The 25467-nt window shown below is 42.4% G+C and overlaps 2 protein-coding genes across 6 annotated transcripts in view; one reads left to right on the forward strand and one right to left on the reverse strand.

The window, feature by feature from the left end:
• The window catches only part of TANC1 (tetratricopeptide repeat, ankyrin repeat and coiled-coil containing 1), a 238992-nt gene that overhangs the window by 103887 nt on the left and 109638 nt on the right, over nucleotides 1–25467 (forward strand). For all 5 annotated transcript variants that reach the window (XM_060106241.1, XM_060106238.1, XM_060106236.1 and 2 more), the window contains exon 3: nucleotides 134–334. In XM_060106241.1, coding sequence (XP_059962224.1) covers nucleotides 134–334 — 201 coding nt within the window. The remainder of the gene's footprint in view (nucleotides 1–133; nucleotides 335–25467) is intronic.
• On the reverse strand, nucleotides 21685–22070 carry LOC132495280 (NTF2-related export protein 2). Its single transcript, XM_060107064.1, has one exon. It carries the CDS (start codon nucleotides 22009–22011, stop codon nucleotides 21685–21687), a length of 327 nt encoding a protein of 108 aa, XP_059963047.1. The 5' UTR covers nucleotides 22012–22070.

Here is a 25467-nt window from a genome sequence, read left to right on the forward strand (position 1 = left end):
AATCTTAAAAAAAAAAAAAAATTCCACACACACATATGGCATATGGGAATTCTAAGAATGTCGTTCTTAGGAATTAAATTCGCATCTAGCTATCACGGATGGCCTAACCTAAGGTTTTTTCTCTCCACTCCAGGAGGTGACTTTGGTCTGGAGATTTCCCCTCCAGTCCTGCCCCCTGGCCATGGTGGTGAGTTTTCTGTGAGCAGCCTTCCGGTGGCAGAGGATGCCTACAGGGTGAGCTTGGCCAAAGGTGTCTCCATGTCTCTGCCTTCATCACCTCTGCTCCCTCGACAGTCTCACTCTGCGCCATCAAGATCAACCAAAAAGTCCCCAGGTAAGCGAGCAACAAAACAGCCCCCAAACTACATGTATTGGAATTAGGCAGAACTAGTGCTTATAAGAAATCTTCTGGGAGAAGGTTTTTTTTTTGTTACGGTAACTTCTCAAAGAAGGGAATCTTTAAAAAAAAAAAAAAATGATTTGAATAGATTGATTTCTTTAGTTCAACCTATATATAAACTATTTTGATTGCCCAGGCTATACTTTTACAGAGGTTCATGTTATCAATATTAACCATCAGTTTTGTTTTCTTGTTCACAAATTAGCGAAACGCTATAATCTAAATTCATTGTGGTATGTTTAAAGGTTATGGATTTTGGCAAGTGTAATCTGACCACAGTCTGTTTATTACCACCCAGCGCTATATACTGATGTGTTTCCTTGGTTACATCATTCAGCATTTGAACAGCTATAAAATTTAATTGTTGGTGAAAATTCAGACTTGTAAAGGGGTGGAACAAGGGACTTATGGATTACTTGTATGAAGTATTTTGGCTTCCCTTATTATTACCAACTTTTTGCACTTAACTTTACCAATAAAAACCCAAACATTATTTAACTTTAGTCAGATGTGAGGAAGGCCTTTCCAAAATAATGATACCTGGCATCATAAAAGTTCTTTGATCTTCTTTTAGGTTTTCTGAGTATTTGTTTACTGAGGGCAAGATAAATTGGGGCCTTATTGATCATATGCCGCTGTAAGAATTGTTCACATTTACACATAAACATGTTTGGAATTGATCTAAGTTATGCTCTGGGACTGTGAAATTGCTATCTGTTTTTCTAATCTCCTGAATGAGTGTATTACTTGAGATGTTGTATGCATTATTTCTGAATCATTTAGTGGATATTTGCAGTTTATGTGGGGTAAAATTAAGAGCGCAAACCTTAAGCTCTGAATGTTAGAAATGGTGCTGTGAATTGGTGAGTGTCCAAAATCTTTTATTGTTTTAGAACTTTCTTACTTTGGACAACACTGTTTACAATCCAGTCATTAGCTGGAACTTGGAAACCTCTTTGGTATGAAGTGATTTCCTGTGCCAAGGAATCTGACCTGTTTATCAGTATTTGGGGAAATTCCTGGAATGTCCTTTCTTCTCTTTGCCCTCCCCCTACTGCTATATCTCTTTGTCAGATTTCTTCTCTTCTTTCAAATTCCAGTTCCCACACTGCCTCTTTTGCCGGTTACCCCACTGGAATTACTCCTTTTTACAAATTGTGCACAGCATTTTACTTTTATCCTTATTAGCTTCATCATTTGTCCTTTTTTCTTGAATTAGTGTGTATGTGCTTCCTATGTCTGATGGCTGAGGACAGGCATGATGTCTTCTCTAAGTATACCTCATCTATATAAAACAGATAATAGAGGTTTCCCTCCTATAGTCTGTGCTATTACAGATGAATTGATGCTGCTTGGGCCCTAGGATTGGTGAACACCTGAGAGACTCTGGGGAATACTGTATTTCAGATATTGTTTTATTAATAAAAAAAATCAGTGTTAGTTTTAGTGGGACTTCAGTCTTTAAAAATTTTTTTCCAGCTTTATTGAAATATAATCAACCCATGACATTGTAAGTTTAAGGTATACAAAGTAGTGATTTTATATATATATATATATATATATATATTATATTACAGACTGATTACCACAATAAGGTTAGCTAACATATTCATCACTTCACAGTTACTATTTCCTTATTTATTTTGTGGCATTTTAAGGGGACATCGGGTAGCAATGAATGGCATGGCACGCTTGGGCAGAGTGGCAAGCCAGAAGAGTCTCATTTAGGCTGCAGGCACAGCTGCAGAGAAATCCCTGACAAGGCCTCGTCTCCTCTGTCCTGACCAAATTAGATATCTTTGGTTCTAGAGAAAATATCCCAAAGTTTGTTTTTCTCCATAGGAATAAATTTATTTCTACTAAGGTCTTTGCAGGGCCTTATGAATAAAGGGAGTAGTTAGCTCTGCAACATTCAACGTTTTAATGGGTTGAAGGAAATATTCTCCATATTAGATGCTTTTGGTCCAAATGATAATTAAATCCACTAAGCAGATTCCTCTTTGGTGGGGCAGTGTTTGTGGATAGCCCAAATTTGTACATCAAATTAGTGTCTCACAGTGTTAATTTGGTTTCGTTATCTTGGTAATTTTAATTCGAAAAGGAAAGTTAAAGGCAGAGATGCTTGCTTAAAAATGGCAGTGACTCAGGATGCAACAGACAGTAAACAATGTTTTTTCCAGTGTGGAACACACACAGATTTCTGTTTAATCCATATTGTTGGAAAAGTATCTAGAGTCCTAATATTCTACCTGCCTATAAAAATAGTTGACGTATGGTTGTGAACATGCACTGGATTTTAAAATAGCCATCTATTTAAAAAGCTAGCACTGTTTTTGCTAATGATACAGTAAATATGGTGTGTGCCAGAGCCCGTAGGTAGAGACCCGCCCCCGCCTACCCCACCCCCTCTGTTTTCCCTCCCCATTTGGCTTTGCTTCAGGAGCACATCATCTTTCAGCCCCAGCTCTGAAAGATGCTGACTTCTGTTCTCATTTGTAAGATTAGATGCCTTTTTCTTTTGTTTAAGGCAAAAACAAAGCGAAAAAAACTGCACCGAGAACCAAACCTGTTTTACTTGTTTGGATAGAACGTCTTCACTAATTGATGCTAATCAAGAAACTGTTGGCCCGAAACTATTATTCTAGCAAAGGTCAAATACTATAAACTCCTGTCACAGGCACTCAGCACAGCCTGCATTAATAATGAAAGTTTGTATACTAGTATACTTGGTGATTGGCTGGTGGGCCATGGGAACTCAGGACCAGAGAAAATGTCGTTCATGTCGCAGTAATGTGACCCTGCATTTCACATGACTGAGTTTCTTCCACTTACATTGCTAGTTATTATTTTTGTTTACTCTCCTTCCACCTTGCTCCACCTTATTTATGTTTTTCACTGCTAGTCAGAAGATTCAGTTTCCTGAGTACTGTTTCACATTTTTTGTTTTTTGCTAAATGAAACATAAATTTTCTGATAATGAAAACAAGGATCAGTATCCATTAAGTAGTTCTGTGGCTGGTGCAAGCCTTTTTTGGATTAAGAATTCATTAATATTTGTAATGCATTCTTTTGTCTCCCAGAGAAGAGCAAGCCCATTTCCTGTGGATTGTTTATTAGTAATATAATTTGTTACTTTATATTTGGATTACATTTCCCAGATCACTTTGGGCCCATTATGAAACAATCAAAAGGAGGCACAGAGCAACCATTTAGAACACTGAATGGAGTGAAACAGCAGATGGTGAAAAGTGGGTGATACTGCTTTTCTCATCCTCGCTTATATGGGGAGACTGGGTAGTGCTGGTTATAGTCATCCCCCCTTATTCGTGGTTTCTCTTTCTGTGGTTACAGTTACTCGTGGTCCATCAGTGTCCAAAAATATTAAATGGAAAATTCCAGAAGTAAACAGTTCATAATTTTTTTTTTTTGGGGCTGCTTCGGGTCTTAGTTGGGGCGTGTGGGCTCTTCGTTGAGGCACGTGGGATCTTCCGTTGCAGCGCGCGGGCTCTTCACTGTGGTGCGCAGGCTTGTCTCTAGTTGTGGCCTACCTAGCCTGGCGGGCTCCAGGGCGCGTGGGCTCTGTAGTTGGGGGCACGCGGGCTCTCTAGTTGAGGTGCATGAGCTCAGTAGTTGTGGCGCGCAGGCTTAGTTGCCCCGTGGCATGTGGAATCTTAGTTCCCCGACCAGGGATCAAACCCGCATCCCCTGTGTTTGAAGGCGGATTCTTTACCACTGGACCACCAGGGAAGTCCCAACAATTCCTAAGTTTTAAATTGAGTGCCATTCGGAGTAGCTCACGCGATGAAGCCTCGCTCTGTCCTGCCCAGAATGTGGATCGTCCCTCTGTCCAGTGTGCCCTGCCCATTAGTCTCTGCATAGCCCCCTCAGTCCTCAGATCCGCTGTTGTGATATCGAGGTGCTTGGGTTCAAGTAACCCTTATTTTACTTAATAAAGGACCTGAAATGCAAGAGTAGTGATGCTGGCAGTTCAGATATGCAAAGAGAAACCGTAAAGTGCTTCCTTTAAGTGAAAAGGTTCTTGACTTAATAAGGAAAAAAAAAAATCATATGCTGAGGTAGCTAAGATCTATGGTAAGAACGAATTTTCTATTCGTGAAATTGTGAAGAAGGAAAAAAATGTGTGCTAGTTTTGCTCTCGCACCTCAGACTGTAAAAGTTATGGCCACGGTATGTGATAAGTGCTTTAGTTAAGATAGAAAATGTGTTAAATTTGTACGGTAAGGTACTTTGAGAGAGAGACCCCATTCTATTTTATTGTTAGTCACTGTCGTTAATCTTACTTTGCCTAACTTATACATTAAACTTTATCACAGGTATGTATGCATAGGAAAAAACCCTATAGTATATATGGGGCTCAGTACTATCAACAGTTTCAGGCATCCAGTGGGGGTCTTGGAACGTATGAGGGGAGCTGCTGCATTTGCATCTCTGCCATCTCCAGTCCCAGTTCTGTGTCAGTTGACCGAGCTGATATAGCAGTTTTGAAAACCCTCTGGCTGTCTGTTTCTTTAACGGAAAAACCTCAAAGCTGACAGGCTGTAAAGTGGAAATCATTCTGCCCTTTGATTCTTGGACCATGAATTAACGTTCACCAAGGCACTCCTTCCCTCACCCCGCTGGAGTGTTTCTTGTAGAAAATTTGGAAATCCCATTGTAGAGACGGAACTATGCTTAGTGTTTTTTGATTTTCTAGTTTTTTTTTTTTTTTTCAATCGATCCTTCCTAAACCCAGGACCACACGTGCTTTGCCATTTTTCACTGAATATTATATCATGAGCACGTTCCAGTTTGCTTGAAGAACTTGACATTCGATGTCCATTGTTTCAATATTCCGTAATTGATTTTTAACTAATTTCTGACTGTTAGATACTTACATTATTTTTCAGTTTAAAAAAATTGTAGCGTGAGCCAAGATATTTTGTTTTTGCTATTAAATGCCTATGAATTTTAAATTTTATAAATGTATTTTATTTATTTTATTTTTGGCTGTGTTGGGTCTTCGTTGCTGCGCATGGGCTTTTCTCTGGTTGTGGTGAGGGGGGTCTGCTCTTTGTTGCGGTGCGTGGGCTTCTCATTGCGGTGGTTTCTCTTTTTGCAGAGCACGGGCTCTAGGTGTGCAGGCTTCAGTAGTCGTGGCACGTGGGCTCAGTAGTTGTGACGCACGGGCTTAGTTGCTCCACGACATGTGGGATCTTCCCGGATCAGGGCTCGAACCCGTGTCCCCTGCACTGGCAGGCGGATTCTTAACCACTGCACCACCAGGGAAGCCCTAATTTTTAATTTTAGATGTGATAAAATACACAAAATTTCCCATCTTAACCATTTTAAAATGTACAGTTTAGTCATGTTACATACACTTACATTGTTGTGCACCCAGTCTCCAGAACTCCCCATGAGAATATTTTTGTTCAGTAACTTTTACATACGTCTGATCTCTCAAGAGTGGCAGGTTCCCGGAAGTGGAAGTATTGCACTAAATGGACTGCACTTTTAAAGATTTAAAGATTCTTGGTACATACTGCCCAGTCACTTTACAAAAAGCTGCATTGATTTCACATTCCCTCCAGCGTTCTTCGAGTGACCTCCTTTTGAAGTCAACATCTTCAGGGGACAGTCTTGAGTGGATGGTGCTAGTGGGTGCTTTGTCAGGCCTCGTTGTGGACCACTGAGAATTAGCAAGAGGAGGCTGAGAGTAGTCGTTCTGTAACCCTCCTCTTTTGAACTTCCCTTCTGTCTGCGCTTCTCAATTTCCATTTTTTCTTTCTTTCCACGGTACTATGGCAGGGGAATTATCACAGCTGAGTCAGATCAAGTTCCTGGTCAGAACCACACTCAGCTGGCTTCCAGTTTTAGCTACTGCCGCAGTCTCTGTTCTGTGTGCAGACCTTAGAGGATCACAGACAGGTTGGGGTTGGCGAGGCCTCTAGGGCACAACCAGTCAGGCCTCCTTGCAGATACAGAAGCATCATTACGGAACTTGGCCCAGTGTGCAGGTTAAGGTGGAGGCTGCCCTAAGTCCAGCCCCCTGCCCCGCCCTAGCACGTTCTCCTATGCCAGTGCTAGTCTGCATTGTTCTGTCTGACACATGAGCTGTAGGTGACATGGCCCTGTGTTCCGGTTGCATGCCTGGGGGGAGGCTATAGGCTGGAGGTGGTACACACAAACATCTGTGAGGCTTCTTCCTAGGGAGGTGGAGGACAGCACAGGGAACACACAGGCTCAGCGCAGGTCTGCTGGAAGGACCAGCTAGTTCTCAGTCCTGCTGTCACCTCGGAGTGGTCAGGCCACAATCAGGGCTCTTACCTTCAGCAAGGACGGTTCCTCCTGCTCTGGTGAACTGGACAGCTCTCTTTGTTTCCTCCTGCAAACTTGTTATATGACCGCCTACTCCAAGGAGCTGGGCGACCCTGCCTGTACCTTACTGCTCCATGCAGCCATGACCAGGACACACATACTTTGTTGTTCTGTGCTCACACACAGACCTGTGTGCATTTGGTTTGCTCCACTGTGAACTTAAGGACCTTTGAGTGCCGTTAATTCTCCTGCCTTTGAATCTTGGTTCACCCATACACGATTTGGCTGTACCATGCGATCATGCCCAGCAATTTTAAAGAAGACTGCTGCCTGGGTCCTACCTTCAGAGATTCTGATTTAGTGCCTGTGAGGTATGGCCTGGGCATTGGGATTTTAAAAAAAATCTTCCCAGGTGATTCTAATATGTAGCAAAGTTTGAGAACTTTGGTAAGGAATATGTGATTATATGATAAAATTCCTTTTCAATGAAGGTAGACGTAGATATTTGTTAGCTTTATTTTTTAAATTTTAGAATATTTGTGGAGGAAAATTCATTACAAAGATGTACAGAACAAGGTACAGTAAATCTTGGTCCCTTCCACCCGCTGTGCCCCTAAAAAGACAACCATTTCTGACAGTTGGTTGAATTTCTGTTTTTTTTTTTTCTTTCTTTATTTTATTTTTTGGCTGCATTGGGTCTTTGTTGCTGTGCGTGGGCTTTCTCTAGTTGCAGCGAGTGAGGGCTACTCTTTGTTGCGGTGTGTGGGCTTCTCATTGCAGTGGCTTCTCTTTGTTGCAGAGCACAGGCTCTAGGCATGCGGGCTGCAGTTGTTGTGGCACGTGGGCTCAGTAATTGTGCCTCATGGGCTCTAGAGCACAGGCTCAGCAGTTGTGGCACACGGGCCTGTCTGCTCCGTGGCATGTGGGATCCTCCCAGACTAGGGCTTGAACCCTTGTCCCCTGCACTGGCAGGCGGACTCTTAACCACTGCGCCACCAGGGAGGTCCACTTGAATTTCTTTCCTGCCTTGTTTCTGTACTGAATAAACGATAGTATTTGCCCACTCCCCCGAGCATTGTACATGTAAGAAGATCCCAGTTTCCCACTAAATAAAGAATATTCTTATATATTAATATTTAAAAGCCTCTTTATATTTTCATTGGATAGGCTTTAACTCTAGGATTACTAGTTGAAAACTTTTTTGATTAATGTTGTGAATGGATTATTATATACTTATTGGTCATTTGTACTTTTTTCTTTGGGGAATTCTTGTGGTATTTGTCTTCTGTTCTACTGGGGCAATATAGAGTTCTTACTGAATTACAGCTTTCTTGTTGTTTGTTTTAAGACCATCAGTCATGTATGTTATTCAGAAATTTTCCCAGTTCATGATTTTCCATTAGGTTTATAGTGTTTTATGACTCACAGAAGTTTTTTGTTCTTTCAATTCAAATTTACACATTTTTCCATTATTATTTATCCCTTTGCATTTAAAAGAATAGCTTTATTGGGATATTTTGCATATCATATAATTCATCCATTTAAAGTTTACAGTTCAGTGTTTTTAGCATTTTCACGGGGTTGTGCATCCATTGCCACAATCTAATTTTAGAACATTTTTATGTCCCTTTAAAAAAAAATCCATTTGCATTAGCAGTTATTCCACATTCCTCCCTCCTTCCAGCCCCCCACCCCACAGCCCTAAGCAAACACTAATCTATTTTTTTTTTTCCTTTATGGATTTGCCTGTTTGGGGCATTTGGTATAAATAGAATCATATGATATGTGGTCTTTTGTGACTGGCTTCTTTCATGTATGTATTATATATGCCACATTTTTAAATCCATCCTTCAGTTTATGGACGTTTGAGTTGTTTCCACTTTTTGGCTACTATGAATAATGCTGCTATGAACATTTGTGTATGCATTTTTGTGTGATTGTAGCTTTTCATTTTTTTCTGGGGTACATACCAAGGAGTGGAATTGCTGGATTAATATGATAACTCTATGCTTAACCTTTTGAAGTAGTGCCAAATTATTTTCCAACATGACTGCAGTATTTTGGATTCCCAGCTGAGGAGTATGAGATTTCCAGTTTCTCCACATCCTTGCCAACTCTTGTTATTATCAATCTTTTTGATTATAGCCATTGTAGTACATGTGAACTGGTATCTCATTGTAATTGTAAGAATTCTTTGTATGTTCTAGATACAAGTTATGCAATATGCAAATATTTTCTTCCATTCTGTGCTCTTGATACTATTGTCATAAGTGCAAAAGTTTCAATTTTTTTTTTTTTTTTTTTTTGCGGGACGCGGACCTCTCACTGTTGTGGCCTCTCCCGTTGCGGAGCACAGGCTCCGGATGTGCAGGCTCAGCGGCCATGGCTCACGGGCCCAGCCGCTCCGCGGCACGTGGGATCTTCTCGGACCGGGGCACGAACCTGTGTCCCCTGCATCGGCAGGCGGACTCTCAACCACTGCACCACCAGGGAAGCCCCCTCCTAAGAGTTTTATAGTTTTAACTCTTACATTTAGGTCTGGATCCTTTTTAACTCCATTTTTCGTGAATGGTGTGTGGTAGGGGTCATTTTCATTCTTTCACATGAGGAAGGATATCCAGTTGTCCCAGCACCATTTATTGACAAGTCGATTCTTTTCCTGCTGAACGGACTTTGAGTGATCAAGTCACTGTTGTGCCCAGACCAGCCCTTCTGTTCCACTTCCCCTTTGCTTATTCTCCTCCTTCTGTCTTAGGTCAAAACTTTCTCTTTCAGAGTTGACCTCAGGTGTGGCTTGCATCTGTTGCTACATCCAGCCTTCCTTTATGTCTCTACTTTTCCCTGTATGAGAAAAAACTTACTGTTCCAAACACCTGTAGCACTGTGCTTCCTCCTCCCTCTGCACTGCCTTTCATGGCGTTCCTCTGCCTTGACATTCCATGAGCTCCCTGTCTTGGGATCTTGCCTTTGTGTTTCCCCTTGGATACTTGGAAACAGGATCTAATCACTTCCTTCAGACAGTTACCCTGGTGATGGGGCACTGGTATGCACCTATTAAAATGAGTAGGATTTTAGTAGTCCACCTTCACCAGTTCCATGTGATTGGTTGAAAATCAGGAAAGCAATTTAAATTGCAGTACCTTGCATTTGTAAAGCTGGGAACATACCTTTCCCCATATCTAGAGAGAACTGATGCTTAAGCAAGGTCCTACCTCTCTCAGGACTTCGCTATGATCAGGGATGGGCAAAGAGGAGTATGTGTGAAACTGGGTCAGCAGCCTTCTCATGCCTCCTTTTCTATGTTCCTGTCACTCTTCTTCTTTCTCAGGCTTCTGGCATTTTTTTGCTGCATGTTTCCCACCACCTGCAGTTAATGATGACTGGAGATTTTACCCAGTCATACTTTACGGCAGTGTCAGGTGCACCCTTTGGTGGTGTCAGGTGGCGGCTAGAACAAACCAAGTGCCGTACTCAGAAATGAGGGGTTTTACGTTAAGAAAATTGATGGGAGCAGAGGCAGTGGCGGTGGGAACCTCTTCTTTTTGATCATTTCTGATTCACAGAGAAACACAGAAGTCACAGAAGCCCGTGGAAGATTTCGCACCCGTATCTAACATAAATGAAAGTTAGTGGGTGGTCAAAACCGACAGGAAGGAAGGATTGATGTTCCAGCCTGAATCCTCAAATTTGTAGTGAAGCAAGTCTGTGGGTGGGTTGGCAGGAACAGCTGGCTTTATTCCAGGCAGAGTGGCAAAGGTGTGCAAAAGCTGGGAGTTGGGAAGTGAAAGTGGACATAGAATGGTGATCTCTAGAAGAGAGGTCAGTAAGAGCTGGAGTGTCCTGCAAAAGGAAAACAGGGACCATCAAGAAAATCTTCATTATTCAGGCCTGGAGTGTTGGAACCAGTAAGCTTTGCCTCTGGGGGTTTATTGAGAGTTACCAGCTAACAGTTACAGATGGAACCCCTTTGCTGTGCAAGGGTTCTGAGAAATAAAATTTAGGAAACTCTTCCAAGGAGATGTGACTTTCTTTTTGCTTCTCTCACCAACAAAATGTTCCTTTATTGGCCAAAGGTCCTAAGTGGCAGTTAGTGAGCTCACCTTTTTTAAAAAATAGAATTTATTTAAAACAGTTTTAGGTTCACTGCAAAACTGAATGGAAGGTACAGAGATTGCCTGTTGACTCCTGTCCCCACACATGCATGGCCTCCCTCACTGTCAGTATCCCCACCAGAGGGTACATTTGTTACAGCTAATGAATCTGTATCGACACATCTTTATCACCCAAAGTCCAAAGTTTACATTATGGTGTTAGACATTCTCTGAGTTTGGACAAATGTATAATGACATGTATCCATCATTGTGGTATTATACAAAATTTTTACTGCCCCCCAAATCCTCTGTGCTTCACCTAATCGTCCCTCTCTCCCTACCCCAACTCAAACCCCTGGCAACTACTGATCGTTTTACTGTCTCCATGGTTTTGCCTTTTCCAGAATGTCATATAGTTGAAATTATACAGTATGTAGCCTTTTCAGATTGGTTTTTTCATTTAGTAATAGGCATTTAAGATTCTTCCATGTCTTTTCATGGCTTGAGAGCTCATCTTCTTTTTAGTGCTGAATAATATTCCATTGTCTGGATGTACCACGGTTATTTATCCATTCATCTACTAAAGGACATCTTGGTTGCTTTGAGGTTTTGGCAGTTATGAATAAAACTACTGCAAACATCTGTGTGCAGGTTTTTGTGTGGACGTAGTTTTCAACTCGTTTAGGTAAATAAATACCAAGGAACGTGATTGCTGGATCATATGGTAAGAGTGCTTAGTTTCATAAGGAACCAACAAACTGTCTTCTGAAGTTGCTGTACCCATTTTGCATTCTCACAAGCAGTGAATGAGAGTTCCTCTGGCTCTGCATCCTTGCTAGCATTTGGTGGTGTTAGTGTTTTGGATTTTGGCCTTTCTAATAGGTGTATGGTGGTGTCTTGTTGTTTTAATTGGCATTTCCCTGATGGCACATGTTGTGGTGCATCTTTTTGTATGCTTATTTGCCATCTGTATATCTTCTCTGGTGAGGTGTCTGCTAAGATTTCATCCTTTTTAAAAATCAGGTGGTTTTCTTATTGAGTTTTTTTTTTTTTTTTTGCGGTACGCGGGCCTCTCACTGTTGTGGCATCTCCCGCTGTGGAGCACAGGCTCCGGACGTGCAGGCTCAGCGGCCATGGCTCACGGGCCCAGCTGCTCCGCGGCACGTGGGATCCTCCCGGACCGGGGCACGAACCTGTGTCCCCTGCATTGGCAGGCGGACTCTCAACCACTGTGCCACCAGGGAAGCCTTGAAGTTTTATAGTTTTGTTTTAAGTTTGTGAGCCATTTTGAGTTAAATTTTGTGAAGGGTATGGAGTTTCTGTCCAGATTCATTTTTTTGTATGTAGATGTCCAGTTATTCCAGCACCATTTGTTGAAAAGACTTTGCTCCATTGTATTGCCTTTGCTCCTTAGTGAAAGATCAGTTGACTGTATTTATATGTGTCTATTTCTGGGCTTTCTGTTATGTTCCATTGACCTGTTTGTCTATTCTGTGCCAATACCACACTGTCTTGATTACTTTAGCTTTATAGTAAATCTTGAAGTCTGGTAGAAGAACTGTGTTCTTCTTCTTCAGTGTTATGTTGGCTATTCTGGGTCTTTTGCCTCTCCACATAAACTTCAGAATCAGTTTGTCAGTATCCACAAAATAACTTGTTGGGGCTTTGATTGAGATTATATTGAATCTGTTAATCAATTTGGGAAGAACTGACATCTTGACAGTATTGAGTCTTCCCATCCTTGAATGTGGACCATCTCATTTTGTTAGTTCTTTGATTTCTTTCTTCTGCGTTTTGTAGCTTTCCTCACATAGATCTTGTATCTATTTTGCTTTTTATACCTAAGTATTTCATTTTGAGGGATGCTAATGCAAATGGTATCCTACTTTTAATTTCATATTCCACTTGTTCATTGCTGGCATATAGAAAATTGATTGACTTTTGTATATTAACCTTGTATCTTAGAACCTTGCTATAATCCCTTGTTACAGGAGTTGTTGGTCAGTTCTTTCAGATTTTCTACATTGACAGTCATGTCATCTGTGAATAAAGACAGTTTTATTTCTTCCTTCCCAAGCTGTAATACCTTTTATTTCCTTTTCTTGCCTTATTGCATTAGCTAGGACTTCTAGTATAATGTTGAAAAGGAGTGGAGAGAGGGGATATCCTTGCCTTGTTCCTGATCTCAGTGAGAAAGCTTTTTGTTTCCACCAGTAAGTATATTAGCTGTAGAGTTTTTATAGATATCTTTATCAAGGTGAGGAAGTTCCCCTCTATTCCTAGTTTACTGAGAGTTTTTATCAAGAATGTGTGTTAGATTTTGTCAAATACATATTCTGCATCTATTGATATGACCATGTGATTTTGCTTTTTAGCCTATTAATGTGATGGATTACATTAATTGATTTGCTAGTGATGAACCAGCCTTGCATACCTGGGATAAATCCCACTTGGTTGTGATGTGTAATTCTTTTTATACGTTCTTAGATTCAACTTGATAGTATTTTGTTGAGGATTTTTTCATCTATGCTCATGAGAGATATTGTTCTGTAGGTTTCTTATAATGTCTTTGTCTGGTTTTGGTATTAGAGCAATGTTGGCTTCATAGAATGAGTTAGGAAGTATTCCCTCTGCTTCCATCCTCTGACAGAGATTGTAGAGAATTGGTACCTATCTGGGCTTGGTGCTTTCTGTTTTGGAAAGTTATGAATTATTGATTCAATTTCTTTAATAGATATAGGCCTACTCAGAATCAATTTCACTTTTGGAAAAGCCTAGGAGAATAAGTTAGCCACCATAAGTTAGGGAGTTATGAATCTCTGGTTTTAGCTGAGTTATTAATGATCCTGATAGGTACCTTTCTCCACCCCAGTCTTGGGCAGGTTGGAACTGTATTCACCTCCCACTTGGTGTGCTTGGTTAAGTTATAGGTGTTTCTTCATCTGAGCGATGGGGGTAATAATGGTGCTTCTCTTATAGGGTAAGTGAAATTGAGATGTATACCATAAAGCGTAGGGCATGGTACACAAGCTCTCCTTTGGGGCTTGCTATTTCACTGCAACTGTCTGCCTTGGAGCCCATCTTCAACTTTCTTCATCTGACTCAGTGGCTGATTCTCACAGTACCGGTCCTCTTGATTCCCTATCCTCAGCCAGATGCTTCCCAGTGGAATTTCACCCTCAGATCTGTATGCTTTCTGGCATACATATGTCTTCTTGATGTGCAGCAGGCTTTGTTCCCTGTGAATAGGATGAAAGCAGCATAACGCAGTGACTGACCGACTGTCTGGATTCCAGTTCCAGCTCTGCCATCAACTACTTATGTTATTCATCTTCTTTTGGTTTGCACATGATTCGTGTGAAGTAATTAAAATTATGTCGTAAAATTGCCCTGTAAAGGAAGCCAGCTCTTGGAACTAGTGATGCAAATGCAAAGGTTTAAGAAAGCAGTAGTTCTTAGCAGAAAAGAGACAATTAGGTAAAGAAAAAAGGTCGGATTCCTGGTGGTGCCCTGCCTCAGTAATCTGTGAAGCTCCCGTGAGCTCTTCGTTGAAATGAGAAACAGTGATTCGTGAAGCTGATAGAGAGTAAGTGCTCCAAAATGGTTCAAATGTGTTCCCTGGGCAGTGCGAGCAAAACTCCAATGAAAGTTGAGCAGACAGCTACTTATTGTCTGAAGCTAAGCACGAGAACAGGGTTACAAAGTTGCTCCTTACACAGGTAAATGAAAAAGAATGTAAGGCAGAAACGTTTGCATCAGGTTACCCTTGAGCATCCCTTAAATGGCTCATAAATGCTACATGTAGACACAGCGTCTTTGGATGGTACCACCATTTTTCTTCTGCCATTGGCAGATTGTTGTGTTTTGTTTTTTGCACCAGGTGAAGTAGGTAGTTTGTACTTAGGATGGCATTGTACCAGAAATTACGTACTTTATACACCAGAATTCCACTATGTGAAAAGCACGTAGGGGCTGAGAGTGGCTGAAGGAGAAGCAGATGTGTGTGTCTCATCCTCCAGAACCACCCCCCATCTCGTAGAACACATGTAGTTGAATGCAAGTGAGGTAACTCCGCTCCACCTAACGCAGGAGGGGAGTGGCATCTGAGAATGCAGGAAGTGTTATGGACACTTCTGTCTCAGGCATTTTTTTTTTTTTTTTGTCTCAGGCATTTTGACATTTCACAAGGACTCTGGATGTTGACGGTCTTCAGTAATCAAAAGAAAATATATGCCTGTTGTACACATCCTGGAGTCTAGTTTTAATATTTGACATGGAAACTAGAGGTCTTGGCAGTGAGGCTGACAGGCTAGGAATCTCCTGTTGTGTTAATCAAAGAATGATTGTCGACTTTGAGCTCTTTAGCAAAAATTCAATAACTTTATTAAAAATAATTTACTTTTACAAAATAATCTACAACCTGTTTTTCCACTTTTACAGTTCCTATTAGAGCCAGATGTATTCTCTAAGATTTTTTTTTTTTTAATTTAATTTAATTAATTAATTAATTTTGTGGTACGCGGGCCTCTCACCGCTGTGGCCTCTCCCGTTGAGGAGCACAGGCTCCGGACGCGCAGGCCCAGCGCCCATGGCTCACGGGCCCAGCCGCTCCGCGGCACGTGGGATCCTCCCGGACCGGGGCACGAACCCGTGTCCCCTGCATCGGCAGGTGGACTCCCAACCACTGCGCCACCAGGGAAGCCCTATTCTCTAAGATTTGAATGAGTGTGTATACGTTCTCATGTACACATAAAAATATGAGTATATGCATGCAAAAGATTTGCAGAGTCCATGATTTGTTTGTTTGGGGTGTTTTTGGAAGTTGTGAGGTTTAAGCAGATCTTGTTTGCATTAGATAAGCTTGAACTTCTGTACACTCTGCCTTTTCCCTCGCTGCCTTCTAGATGGAGAAATTCTACCCAAGCTATGTGGTGTTGTGGGAAGCTTCTGGCCCTAAAAGACAGACAGACCTGGGTTCAAATCCTGTTCTCAGTAGCTCTGTGTCCTTGGAAATTACTTTACCGCTTCTCTGATTCTCGGTTTTCCTCATCTGGGAATGAGAATGAACTACCTAGTGTATTGGTCTTTGAGAGGATAGAGGGAATGTGTGACGAGTGCCTGGCTCCTAAAACCCCCACAAGAAACGCTTCTGCTGCCCCTGATTCCCGAGAGCGGGTAATTCGCCCCTCTCTCCCTTTGTTGGCCTCTCTCATACCTCTTGTTTTGTCTTCAGTCTGGTTTTCTGACATGGACAGCAGGGAAAGCTCCACTGCTTCAGTGCAGGGACCTGTAAAGTCTAATTGTTGATATTTGGGTATGGGTTTGTTAGCTCTGGTCATGGTTTTCATCTCCTGTTGTCTGTGCTGCTCCCGGCCAAATGCCTTGTTTATTCTTGGTCCTATTGTAGCTCTTATTGAAAGTGATGAAGGTCAACCTGTGAGAATGCAAGTAACCATGTTTTGGAGGAGTGTGGAAAGCAGTTCCTAAGGAAGCAAACTGGTGCTAAAGATGTTGGGGGTGAGAGTAGGGAAACCACCCAGCATCTGTGTGTTGTCTTGAGGTGATGTTTGCTTCTGCCCGGCTGTACAGGATGCCTCGGAACGGCCACCTGAGCCCTACAGGACTCTCAGGAAGAAATGGTGTCACAGTCCAGGCCAAGGACTTGATATTAACTTGACGTTAAGTTTTACTGCATATTTTTCTTAAGTTTGTGGTGTTTTAATAAGCAATTGAAGAATAACAGGTCCTTTTAAGGCAGGAAAAATATGACTGTAGCTTGATACCTGCCAGTCACATGACTGACTCACACTGTTGCATGTAGATTTCTTCATGATACACAGAAAGGAAAAAATAAAGATGTGTTTTCCCTGAAATGAGAAAGGCACGTCCTAGCAGACTGCTTAAGAGAATCACATTTTTAATTTGCATTTGGACACCTTTTCATTATTTTTTGTGGCTCATGTTCCACATTTCTTCCTTTCATACTGGCAAGTCTTAGTTTGTGTGCCCTTTAGCCTTTAAAAACAGCCTGTTTTTATGCACTAGCGCTCTTCTGAGCTCCTTCTCCTCCAGCTCTCCTGGACTTGCTGGCAGCTAAGCTGGCAAGAGATTGTTCAAGGCTTCCTTCTTAAGAGGACACTGTGTGTGGATGGGACTTGGGACTTTTTTTGGTGGTAAACTTTATTTTTACAAATGGCTTCAGAGGCACTCTGAGTTACTTCCATCTTTCCTTCACTCAGTGATTTCATGAGGTTCCATAAACATTTGTTTCAAGGGGTTTACTGAGCATCAGCTATCAGCCCAATCAGTGTTGGGCTCTGCTCTAGAGATGAGGTAGATATAAAGGTAAATACATGCTCTAGCCTTAAGCTTTGGGGGCCTCCCAGTTTCGTGAGAGAGGCAATGACTTTTAAGACACTGGTGTCTACAAAGTGCTGTGACCACACAGAGAAGAGCAAGCAGCTCTTTGGGGGAGCTGGCAATGTTCCAAGTGCAGGTGACATTGGAGGGTGCTCTTCAAGCATGAGTTAGGGGTTACATGGCAGACAGGGATTGGGGTGGGTGGGAAGACTGCCCCGTAGGGGAAGAAGAACCCTGCGTGAAGTCTGGACTGGCCCGCAGTGGCTGGATCTCACACAGCATTACGGGACAGGTTGCACTTGAGGACCAAGGATGGAAACACAGTGGGGCCGGGGAGGATTTGATTCTTCTAGCAGTGTTGTCTTATTCTTTTGACTGTTTTTAAAATAGAGGGATGAAATAAATAGATTTGGGTTGGGATAGTAAGTATTTATTTTGTACAGGCCATCTTGGAGTCAAGGAGACTGGTTGGGACTCTTTTGTAATGATTCAAAGGATGTATAGTAGCTGAAACCTTGGCAGTGACAGAGGAGGGGGATGGAGGGAGGTGGAGGTCCATTTGAGAAAATCTTAGGAAAAGGAGTCTGTAGGTTGTGGTGACTCATTTGTACATGAGAATTAGAGAAGGCAGAAAAGTGCAAAATGGGCCAGGGCTTGTGAGCCTGTTTCATGTCACGGCACATACAGGAAATATTTGTCCAGCAGTGGGGTAAATGGGCTGTCCCTTGTAGCACTGCCCCAGACTGCCCTGCAGTCCACAGAGCTGGGGGATCTACATCCCAGCACATCCTGTAACAAATTCTTTGCACAGCAGTTGGGAAGCTTGCTAAGGTCTCTAGCTTGGGTTTCCAGATAGATCTAGATTCAGAAACTTTTTGCTGCGCTAGTGGCTTTATTCATATTTTCCCCCTATTGTTATGGGGTCTCCAAGGGGAGTCATTATTTTCATGTTTTAAGTAAGGCTCTGACAGGTGGAATTTCAACCCTGGTGCTGGGATTCCAAGTCATGCTGTCTCTGTACAGCCACAGGCATAGGTGCTGGTGTAATTAATTACAATGTGGAACACAGAAACAGGTTGGCCGGGGGGGTGGCGACTTTGAATATCTCTAAGCTTAGTATTCTGCAGAGATCCTTGCTTGTGAAGAGCACCAGGGAATTGGAGATGCAGAGCCTGAGCTCAGATCACTGGCCTCCAGGGAGGAGGAAGGATCTCAAGACATGGCATCTGTGGCAGATGCTGGGAAGTTCAAGTATGATGAGGAATGACAAGCATCTGTCAGCTTTTGGAAATAGGAAAACAGCAGAATCAACAAACTCTTTCTGTCAAGGGTAGATAGTAAATATTTTAGGCTTTGAGGGCCATACGGTCTGTGTTGCAACGACTCACCTTTCACTGTAGCGCAGCTCAGCCATAGACAGTTCATTCATGAATGGTCATGGCCATGTTCCAGTAACATTTTATTTATAAAAACATGCAGTGGGTCAGACTTGGCCCCTAGACCATAGTTTGCCAACCTGACTTTTGCCTTAGAGGAAAGGAAGGGGAGAATGGAAACTTAGTGTTTATTCAGTGCTTACCATGTACTAGACCCTTTGTAAACATTTTTAACCTTGAGGTGTAGGCACGAATCCCACTTACAGTTGCTGGAAGAACCCAAGCGTTTAGATAACTTGCCTGAAGGTTATACAGCTACTTAGGGACTGACTGGGATTTGGACTTCAGTCTGCCTGAGTCCAAAGCCCGGGTCATCTCCACGTCACTTAGTTGCCACCCAGAACAGCAGCCTCAGGTCAGATCCCTCTCAAAAGGTACACATGGCCCAGAAGCCATCAAGCTCTGCATTCCCACTGCTGTCCTTCACATAACATTCAGTGAAGCACTGTTTTTCTGCTTCACCTTTGTCTTAGTTTGCTAGGGCTGCCATGAGAAAGTACCACAAGATGGGTAGCTTAAACAACAGAAGTTACTTTTGTCCTAGGTCTGGAGGCTGGAAGTCCAAGATCAAAGTACTGGCGCGTTTGGTTTCTCCTGCAGCCTCTATCCTTGGCTTCCAGATGGCCACCTTCTCCCTATGTCCTCACGTGGTCTTTCCTCTGTGTCTGTGCATCCCTGGTGTCTCTTTGTCCACATTTCCTCTTGTAAGGACAGCACTCAGATTGGATTAGGGCCCACCTCAATGGCCTCATTTTAACTCAATCACCTCTTAAAGGCCTAGTCTGCAAATATAGTCACATGCTGAGGTACTAGGACGTAGGACTTCAGCATATGAAGTTTGGGGGCACATCCTTCAGCCTGTAACAACCTTCCTCCTCTATGGCGGATGTCAAGGGATTGTTGGGAACACAGCCTAAGTTCCTTAATACAGAAGCTGAAGGAATTCTCCTGTATGTGAAGGCTTCTCTTAGTTACCATTTGAGCCTTAGATAAAAAGTTTATTTTGGAATAGTTCAAAGATAGTTTGCAGTTCCCATTTATTATCACATAGCCACTTTCTTCTATCATTAACATAGTATATTAGTATGATACATTGTCACAACTAATGATCTCATACTGACACATTATTATTAACCGAAGTCTGTACTTTCTGTTTCTTTGGTTGATACCTAATATGCAGGATCTTAGTCAAGGATACCCTATGACATTTATTTGTCACGTTTCCTTAGGCTCCACTTGGCTCTGACAGTTTCTCAGACTTTCCTTGGTTTTGATGGCCTTGGCAGTTCTGAGGCTACTGTTCCCATGGTTTGTAGGATGCTCCTCTTTGCGGGGTTTGTCTGACGCTTCTCATGATTAGACTGAAGTTGTGAGGAGGTGGACCACAGAGGTAAAGTGCCCTTCTCATCTCATCATGCTGACACTTCAACGTGACTTATCACGGTTTTCGTTCACTGTGTTCACCCGGCCCAGGTAGAGGTTGCCAGGTTTCTCCAGGGTGAAGTTACTCTTTTTCTTACATCCCTCCCCATCCTCTACTCTCTGGAGGGAAGTTGCTATGCACAGCCCCCCATGCAGGGTGGGGACTTGGGCTCCCCACCTTGTGAGTGGAGTATGTACATAAATTATTTGGAATTTTTCTGCCTGAGTGATTCGTGTCTTCTTCCTCACTTACCTGTTTATATCAGTATAGATTCACAGGTAGATGACATGTCAGTGTTGCGCTGTGAGACATCTCACTCAGGCACTCGGCCCTTCTGCCCAACACGTTGCATCGTTGGCTCTCAGGCTGATCAGCCTTCCCCTGGCAAATATGTCAGAATTCTGTTAAGTCCAGCCTAAAATGAGGGCAGAGTTGCTGCCTGAGCAATTTTAATTTATCCATATAAACTGTTAACCATATGTATATTGCCTAAAACCTTAAAAAAAAAAAAACCCCAAAATTTTCTGGACGTTGCATTCCTAACGGGTTGCAAGCGTTATTGTCTTGGTGGCGAAGAAACACAGTTCTGGATTTTGTCTGGAATTAGTGTTGAAGCAGCGCCACCGTGTGGTAAATGCAGAAGGATTGCCGTGTCCTAGAGACCCATGTCTCTTTCCTGACCCTCGTGGACGTCTAGTAGCTAAAGTACTTGAAGAAAAAAATGTTTTGAGTTTTTTTTTTGATACTTATTACTTTAATGACTTAAATCCTAAAATTAGGCTACATTTTTAGGAGGTAGAAACAAGTACCAAAAGTGTACCATTTGACCACCCTGCCTTGCTTTTGGCCAACCTCGGATCTCTACACTTCTCATTCTCCCATTAAAACTCTTAGTACTACTACAATTCACTATCTAAAGTTACAGACCTGGAGCTGCCAAGAAAAAGCTTTCTTAAGAAGTTTTGCTTTTAAGCCAGAGTGTATCTAATACTCAGGTATCAATCGAGAACATTTTACACCTCTCTAGTAGATTAATTCACTTAAGAAAACATGCCAACATAAAAAAACCCACCTACATTACTTAACATAAAAAGACTACTGAACATCTCTACATGCCATTCTAGTATGTCAGAGTACTTATGTAAACCTAAATTAGTAATGTGTTCATTGAACTGATTTGAAAAAGCCTCATATTTAAACTGCATTACCAGTGTTTACCAAAAATTAGGTACATGTTGTACTACAAAATTAGCCTAATAACAAAAAAAACACTCCATCTTCCTCCCAGAGAGTTACATTGTGCCGATATCCCATAGACAGTACTATAAAAGGATTTCATTTTTGCAATACACTGGGCTCACAGTGAGTATATTAGTACAGAGACCATGGGTTTAATGTTACTGTAAGAATGTCATTAGTGAAACATATATAAGGCATGTAGAAAACTAACATTAAAGCTCTTAAGGGCAAAGTTCTAAACTGGCAGCTGCTAGAAAAGGTGCCACTAGGAATAAAAAATATTAAAGAAATTTAGTTTCAGCACATATTAGTTTATAATGCTTCCACAGTGCAATGAACTACTTCTTATAAGTTTCTACTGCTGGAACTAATGTACCAAAAGAGAATGGACTTTTGCCCCCTTTAACTACTAGCCCAATCTTAAAAACGGGAGCAGTCGCTTACAGTCTTCCACACGGTATTGTTTGGAGTAGACTGAGCAGTCAGCAGGAAGTTCTGGTTGAAGTAGTGTTGTCTGTTTCCATCAAACTTCACAGTTCCACTGGTCACCACAAGAACTGTAGTCTGGGCCTGAGTAGCTTGCTCATGAACTGGCTGGCAATCTAGCATATTGACCTGAAACTCACTAGAAGGCAACACGTCAAAAAAATTAGTCAGGGCTTCCAGCCCTGTTACAACATTTCCATTCCATACTAAAGTGGCCTTGTCCAGATACAGCCTGGTTAGTGCCTGTCTTCTCTTGTCCATTGTCTCATAGTAAATATTGACAAATTCCTCAGCAGTTTTGCATGCCTGATCTACATAAGTTTTAACTCCATGGGCGTGGCCATTGGGGAGTTGAAAGCAGCGTGTCCCCACAGTGACGGATTCACAAAGTCCTGTCGTGTCCAGCTCCCTTGGCTGCGGAATGATCAAATACTTAGGAAGACAGAGAAACCCGCCAAACCCACAGAATTCTCTGCCCACCCATTCTGTCTCGGAAGCAACTCGGTCTGCTGTTAAAAGCCGAGTTCTTAAAAGAGAGGCTGATTTCTGACTTTGCCTTTATACATGATTGGGTTTACATAAAAAGTGAACGCTTTAAAGTTAAAATTCCCAGTAGTTATTATTATTATTTTTGGCACATTAACTTAAAAAAATTTTTTTTTACTTTATTTATTTATTTATGGCTGCTTTGGGTCTTAGTTGCATCACGAGGGATCTTCATTACGGCGCACAGGCTTCTCTCTAGTTGTGGCCTGTAGGTTTTCCCTCTCTAGTTGTGGCGCGTGGGCTCCAGAGCACGTGGGCTCTGTAGTTTGCAGCATGCGGGCTCTCTCATTGAGGTGCGCGGGCTCAGTAGTTGTGGCACACGGACTTAGTTGCCCCAGGGCATGTGGGATCTTCGTTTACCCAGCAGGGATCGAACCCGCGTCCCCTGCATTGGGAGGCAGGCTCTTTACCGCTGGACCACCAGGGAAGTCTCCATTAACTTGTAATGCGTATCTTAAGGTAAGCTTTTTTTCTGATTATTCAAAATTGTTTGATAGCTGAGGTATAAAAGTGCAACAGGTTGAAACTCTGCACTTCTGGAGCTCTTATCTTTGGGTGTAGGCAGGTTGGGGACTTATTTTGTTTCATTCTTCTTTGGCCAGATGTTTTAAGAAGTTTAAGGCTGTGTGGAAGTTGGCCAGGGAGCCTGCAAGTGCCCACCATGATGTGTGGGAACGGCGGGGCGGGTGGGGATTAGCAGCCCTCTGCCTCCTGCAGTGCTTACATCCATAGGCGGAGTCTTCAGAACGGAAGAGGTGGGGAAGTTGGTGGGAAAGTTTAATATGGCCTGTGGTTGACCTGGGTGGGGGTTAGGGAGTGCTAAGCTGGAGACTAGTGTGACAGCCTGTTAGAGTTGGTTCTAAAGAAAATGAAGAAGCAGTCACTCTTTTTGTTGTAATAAATCAGTGTGTCATCAGGAATTCCAAAAATTTTTTTTAATTTTTATTTATTTTCTTTTATTTATTTTTGGCTGAGTGTCTCCCTTACTGTGCGTGGGCTTTCTCTAGTTGCAGCGAGCGGGGGCTACTCTTTGTTGTGGTGCACGGGCTTCTCATTGCCGTGGCCTCTCGCTGCAGAGCACGGGCTCTAAGCGTGCAGGCTTCATTAGTTGTGGCTCGCGGGCTCTAGAGTGCAGGCTCAGCAGTTGTGGCGCACGGGCTCAGTTGCTCCACGGCTTGTGGAATCTTCCCCGGCCAGAGCTCGAACCCGGTCCCTTGCATTGGCAGGTGGATTCTTAACCACTGCGCCACCAGGGAAGCCCAAGAATTCCAAATTTAATGTTAATCTTGATCAGCTTTTGAGAGTGAGGTCAAATTGTTGCTTTTGAGGAGAGGGATGGCTATTCACTGGAAAGACCATGAGAGAACTTTCTTAAAAAAAAATTGTAATATTTTAAAACTTGATCTAGATTATTTTACATAGATATATACATATGTAAACATTTATCGAGCTGGACACTTACGATCTGTGTGTTTTAATAAATAAAGGGTATTAACATCCATTATTTAACTTAAAAAAAATCGTTTTTGCTTTGATGGATAGGAAAAGTTCATAAAGAACTTGAACTGTAACTCAGTTAATGGGGCAGCCCTTCCCTCTGCTGTGTCCTAAACCCAAGACGCTAGTAGAAAATTGAACGTTGGAGCTGAGAAGGCTGTGACTGTCTCAGTCATTACAGAGGGTGGCAGCTGTGTCGGCAGGAGATGAGCTCTGCCTGTGGCTCGTCATCTGGCTCCTTGTCAGTGATGTCATGGGTTGCCTATGTCATCTGTGAGTGCAATTTGTCCTGTTCAACCTCGAAAGAGATAACAGCTAAGCCCCCAGATATCACTTAGCTGCTGCCCTCTTAGGTTCCCGATGTTTTCAAGAGGTATTTCAGATAATGGAAACCACGTGCGTACAAGTGTGAGCTCCTCACCACAGAGGTCAGAGAAGGACGTTTGCCTCAAGCTCACACACCCGGCCTGTCATGGCTCTCTGGGACTATTAGAGGCCACTCGTGTGTGGCCTGACACACCAGCCTCTGACTGTGCATAGTGAGATTTCAGGCTGCTCCTGACCTGAGAGAGAGCATCTCAGAGCAGAGTGCCTCCTCTGTATAGATGTCAGGAACGTGGAGGAGTTTGATGGGGTTGCTGACAAGTACACAGCGATGACAGTGAGGACTGCAGTAGCACATGGAAGGTTCTAGAATTTGGCTGGGGGGCCAGAAATGAATGATGGCTAGCTTTGTTGGCCAGCTGGGGGCTGTAGGTGAATTGTGGTAGACTTGGAGTTAAGGGATTTTTTTTCTCCTTTCTCCCTCCCTCCCTCCTTCTTTCCTTCCATCTTGAATTCCTCCCAGTGAGCATTTTGAAAGTGAGAGACTGACTTTAACAATGGTCTCCCCAATGTATAAAACAAGGCTTTCGATGTCTGAGAGCAGCATTTTGTGTACAGATGATGATATAAGTTTCAGATTACTGTTCATTGTATCGTAGTCAATTTTAAACGTGGCTTTCCATGGCCTTTAAATTCAACTTACAAATCTTACGTTTATAATCTAATTTAAAACCATACATTTAAAACAGCTCATATAACTCAATATCAAAAAAACAATCAACCCAAGAAAATGGGCAGAAAACCTGAATAGGTATTTTTCCAAAGAAGACACACTGATGGCCAACAGGCACATGAAAAGATGCTTAACGTCGCTAATTATTAGAGAAATGCCAATCAAAAGTACAATGAGGTATCATCTCACACCTGTCGGAATGGCTATTGTCAAAAAGTCTACAAATAATAAATGCTGGAGAGGGTGTGGAGAAAAGGGAACCCTCGTAAACTGTTGGTGGGAATGTAAATTGGTGCAGCCGCTGTGGAGAACAGTACGAAGGTTCCTTAAAAAACTAAGAATAGACCCATATGATCCGGCAGTTCCACTCCTGGGCATATATATCTGGAAAAAGCAAAAACTCCAATTTGAAAAGATGCATGCACCCTAACGTTCATAGCAGAGCTATTTACAATAGCCAAGACATGGAAACAACCCAGGTGTCCATTAAGAGACGATTGGCTTAAGAAGATGTGAGATACATAGATAAGCAACAAGGATTTACTGTATAGCACAGGGAACTATATTCAATATCTTGTAATAACCTGTAATGGAATATAATCTGCAAAAAACCTGAA

This window comes from Mesoplodon densirostris, chromosome 8 (assembly GCF_025265405.1).
Source record: "Mesoplodon densirostris isolate mMesDen1 chromosome 8, mMesDen1 primary haplotype, whole genome shotgun sequence".
In the NCBI taxonomy this organism is placed as follows: Eukaryota; Metazoa; Chordata; class Mammalia; order Artiodactyla; family Ziphiidae; genus Mesoplodon; species Mesoplodon densirostris.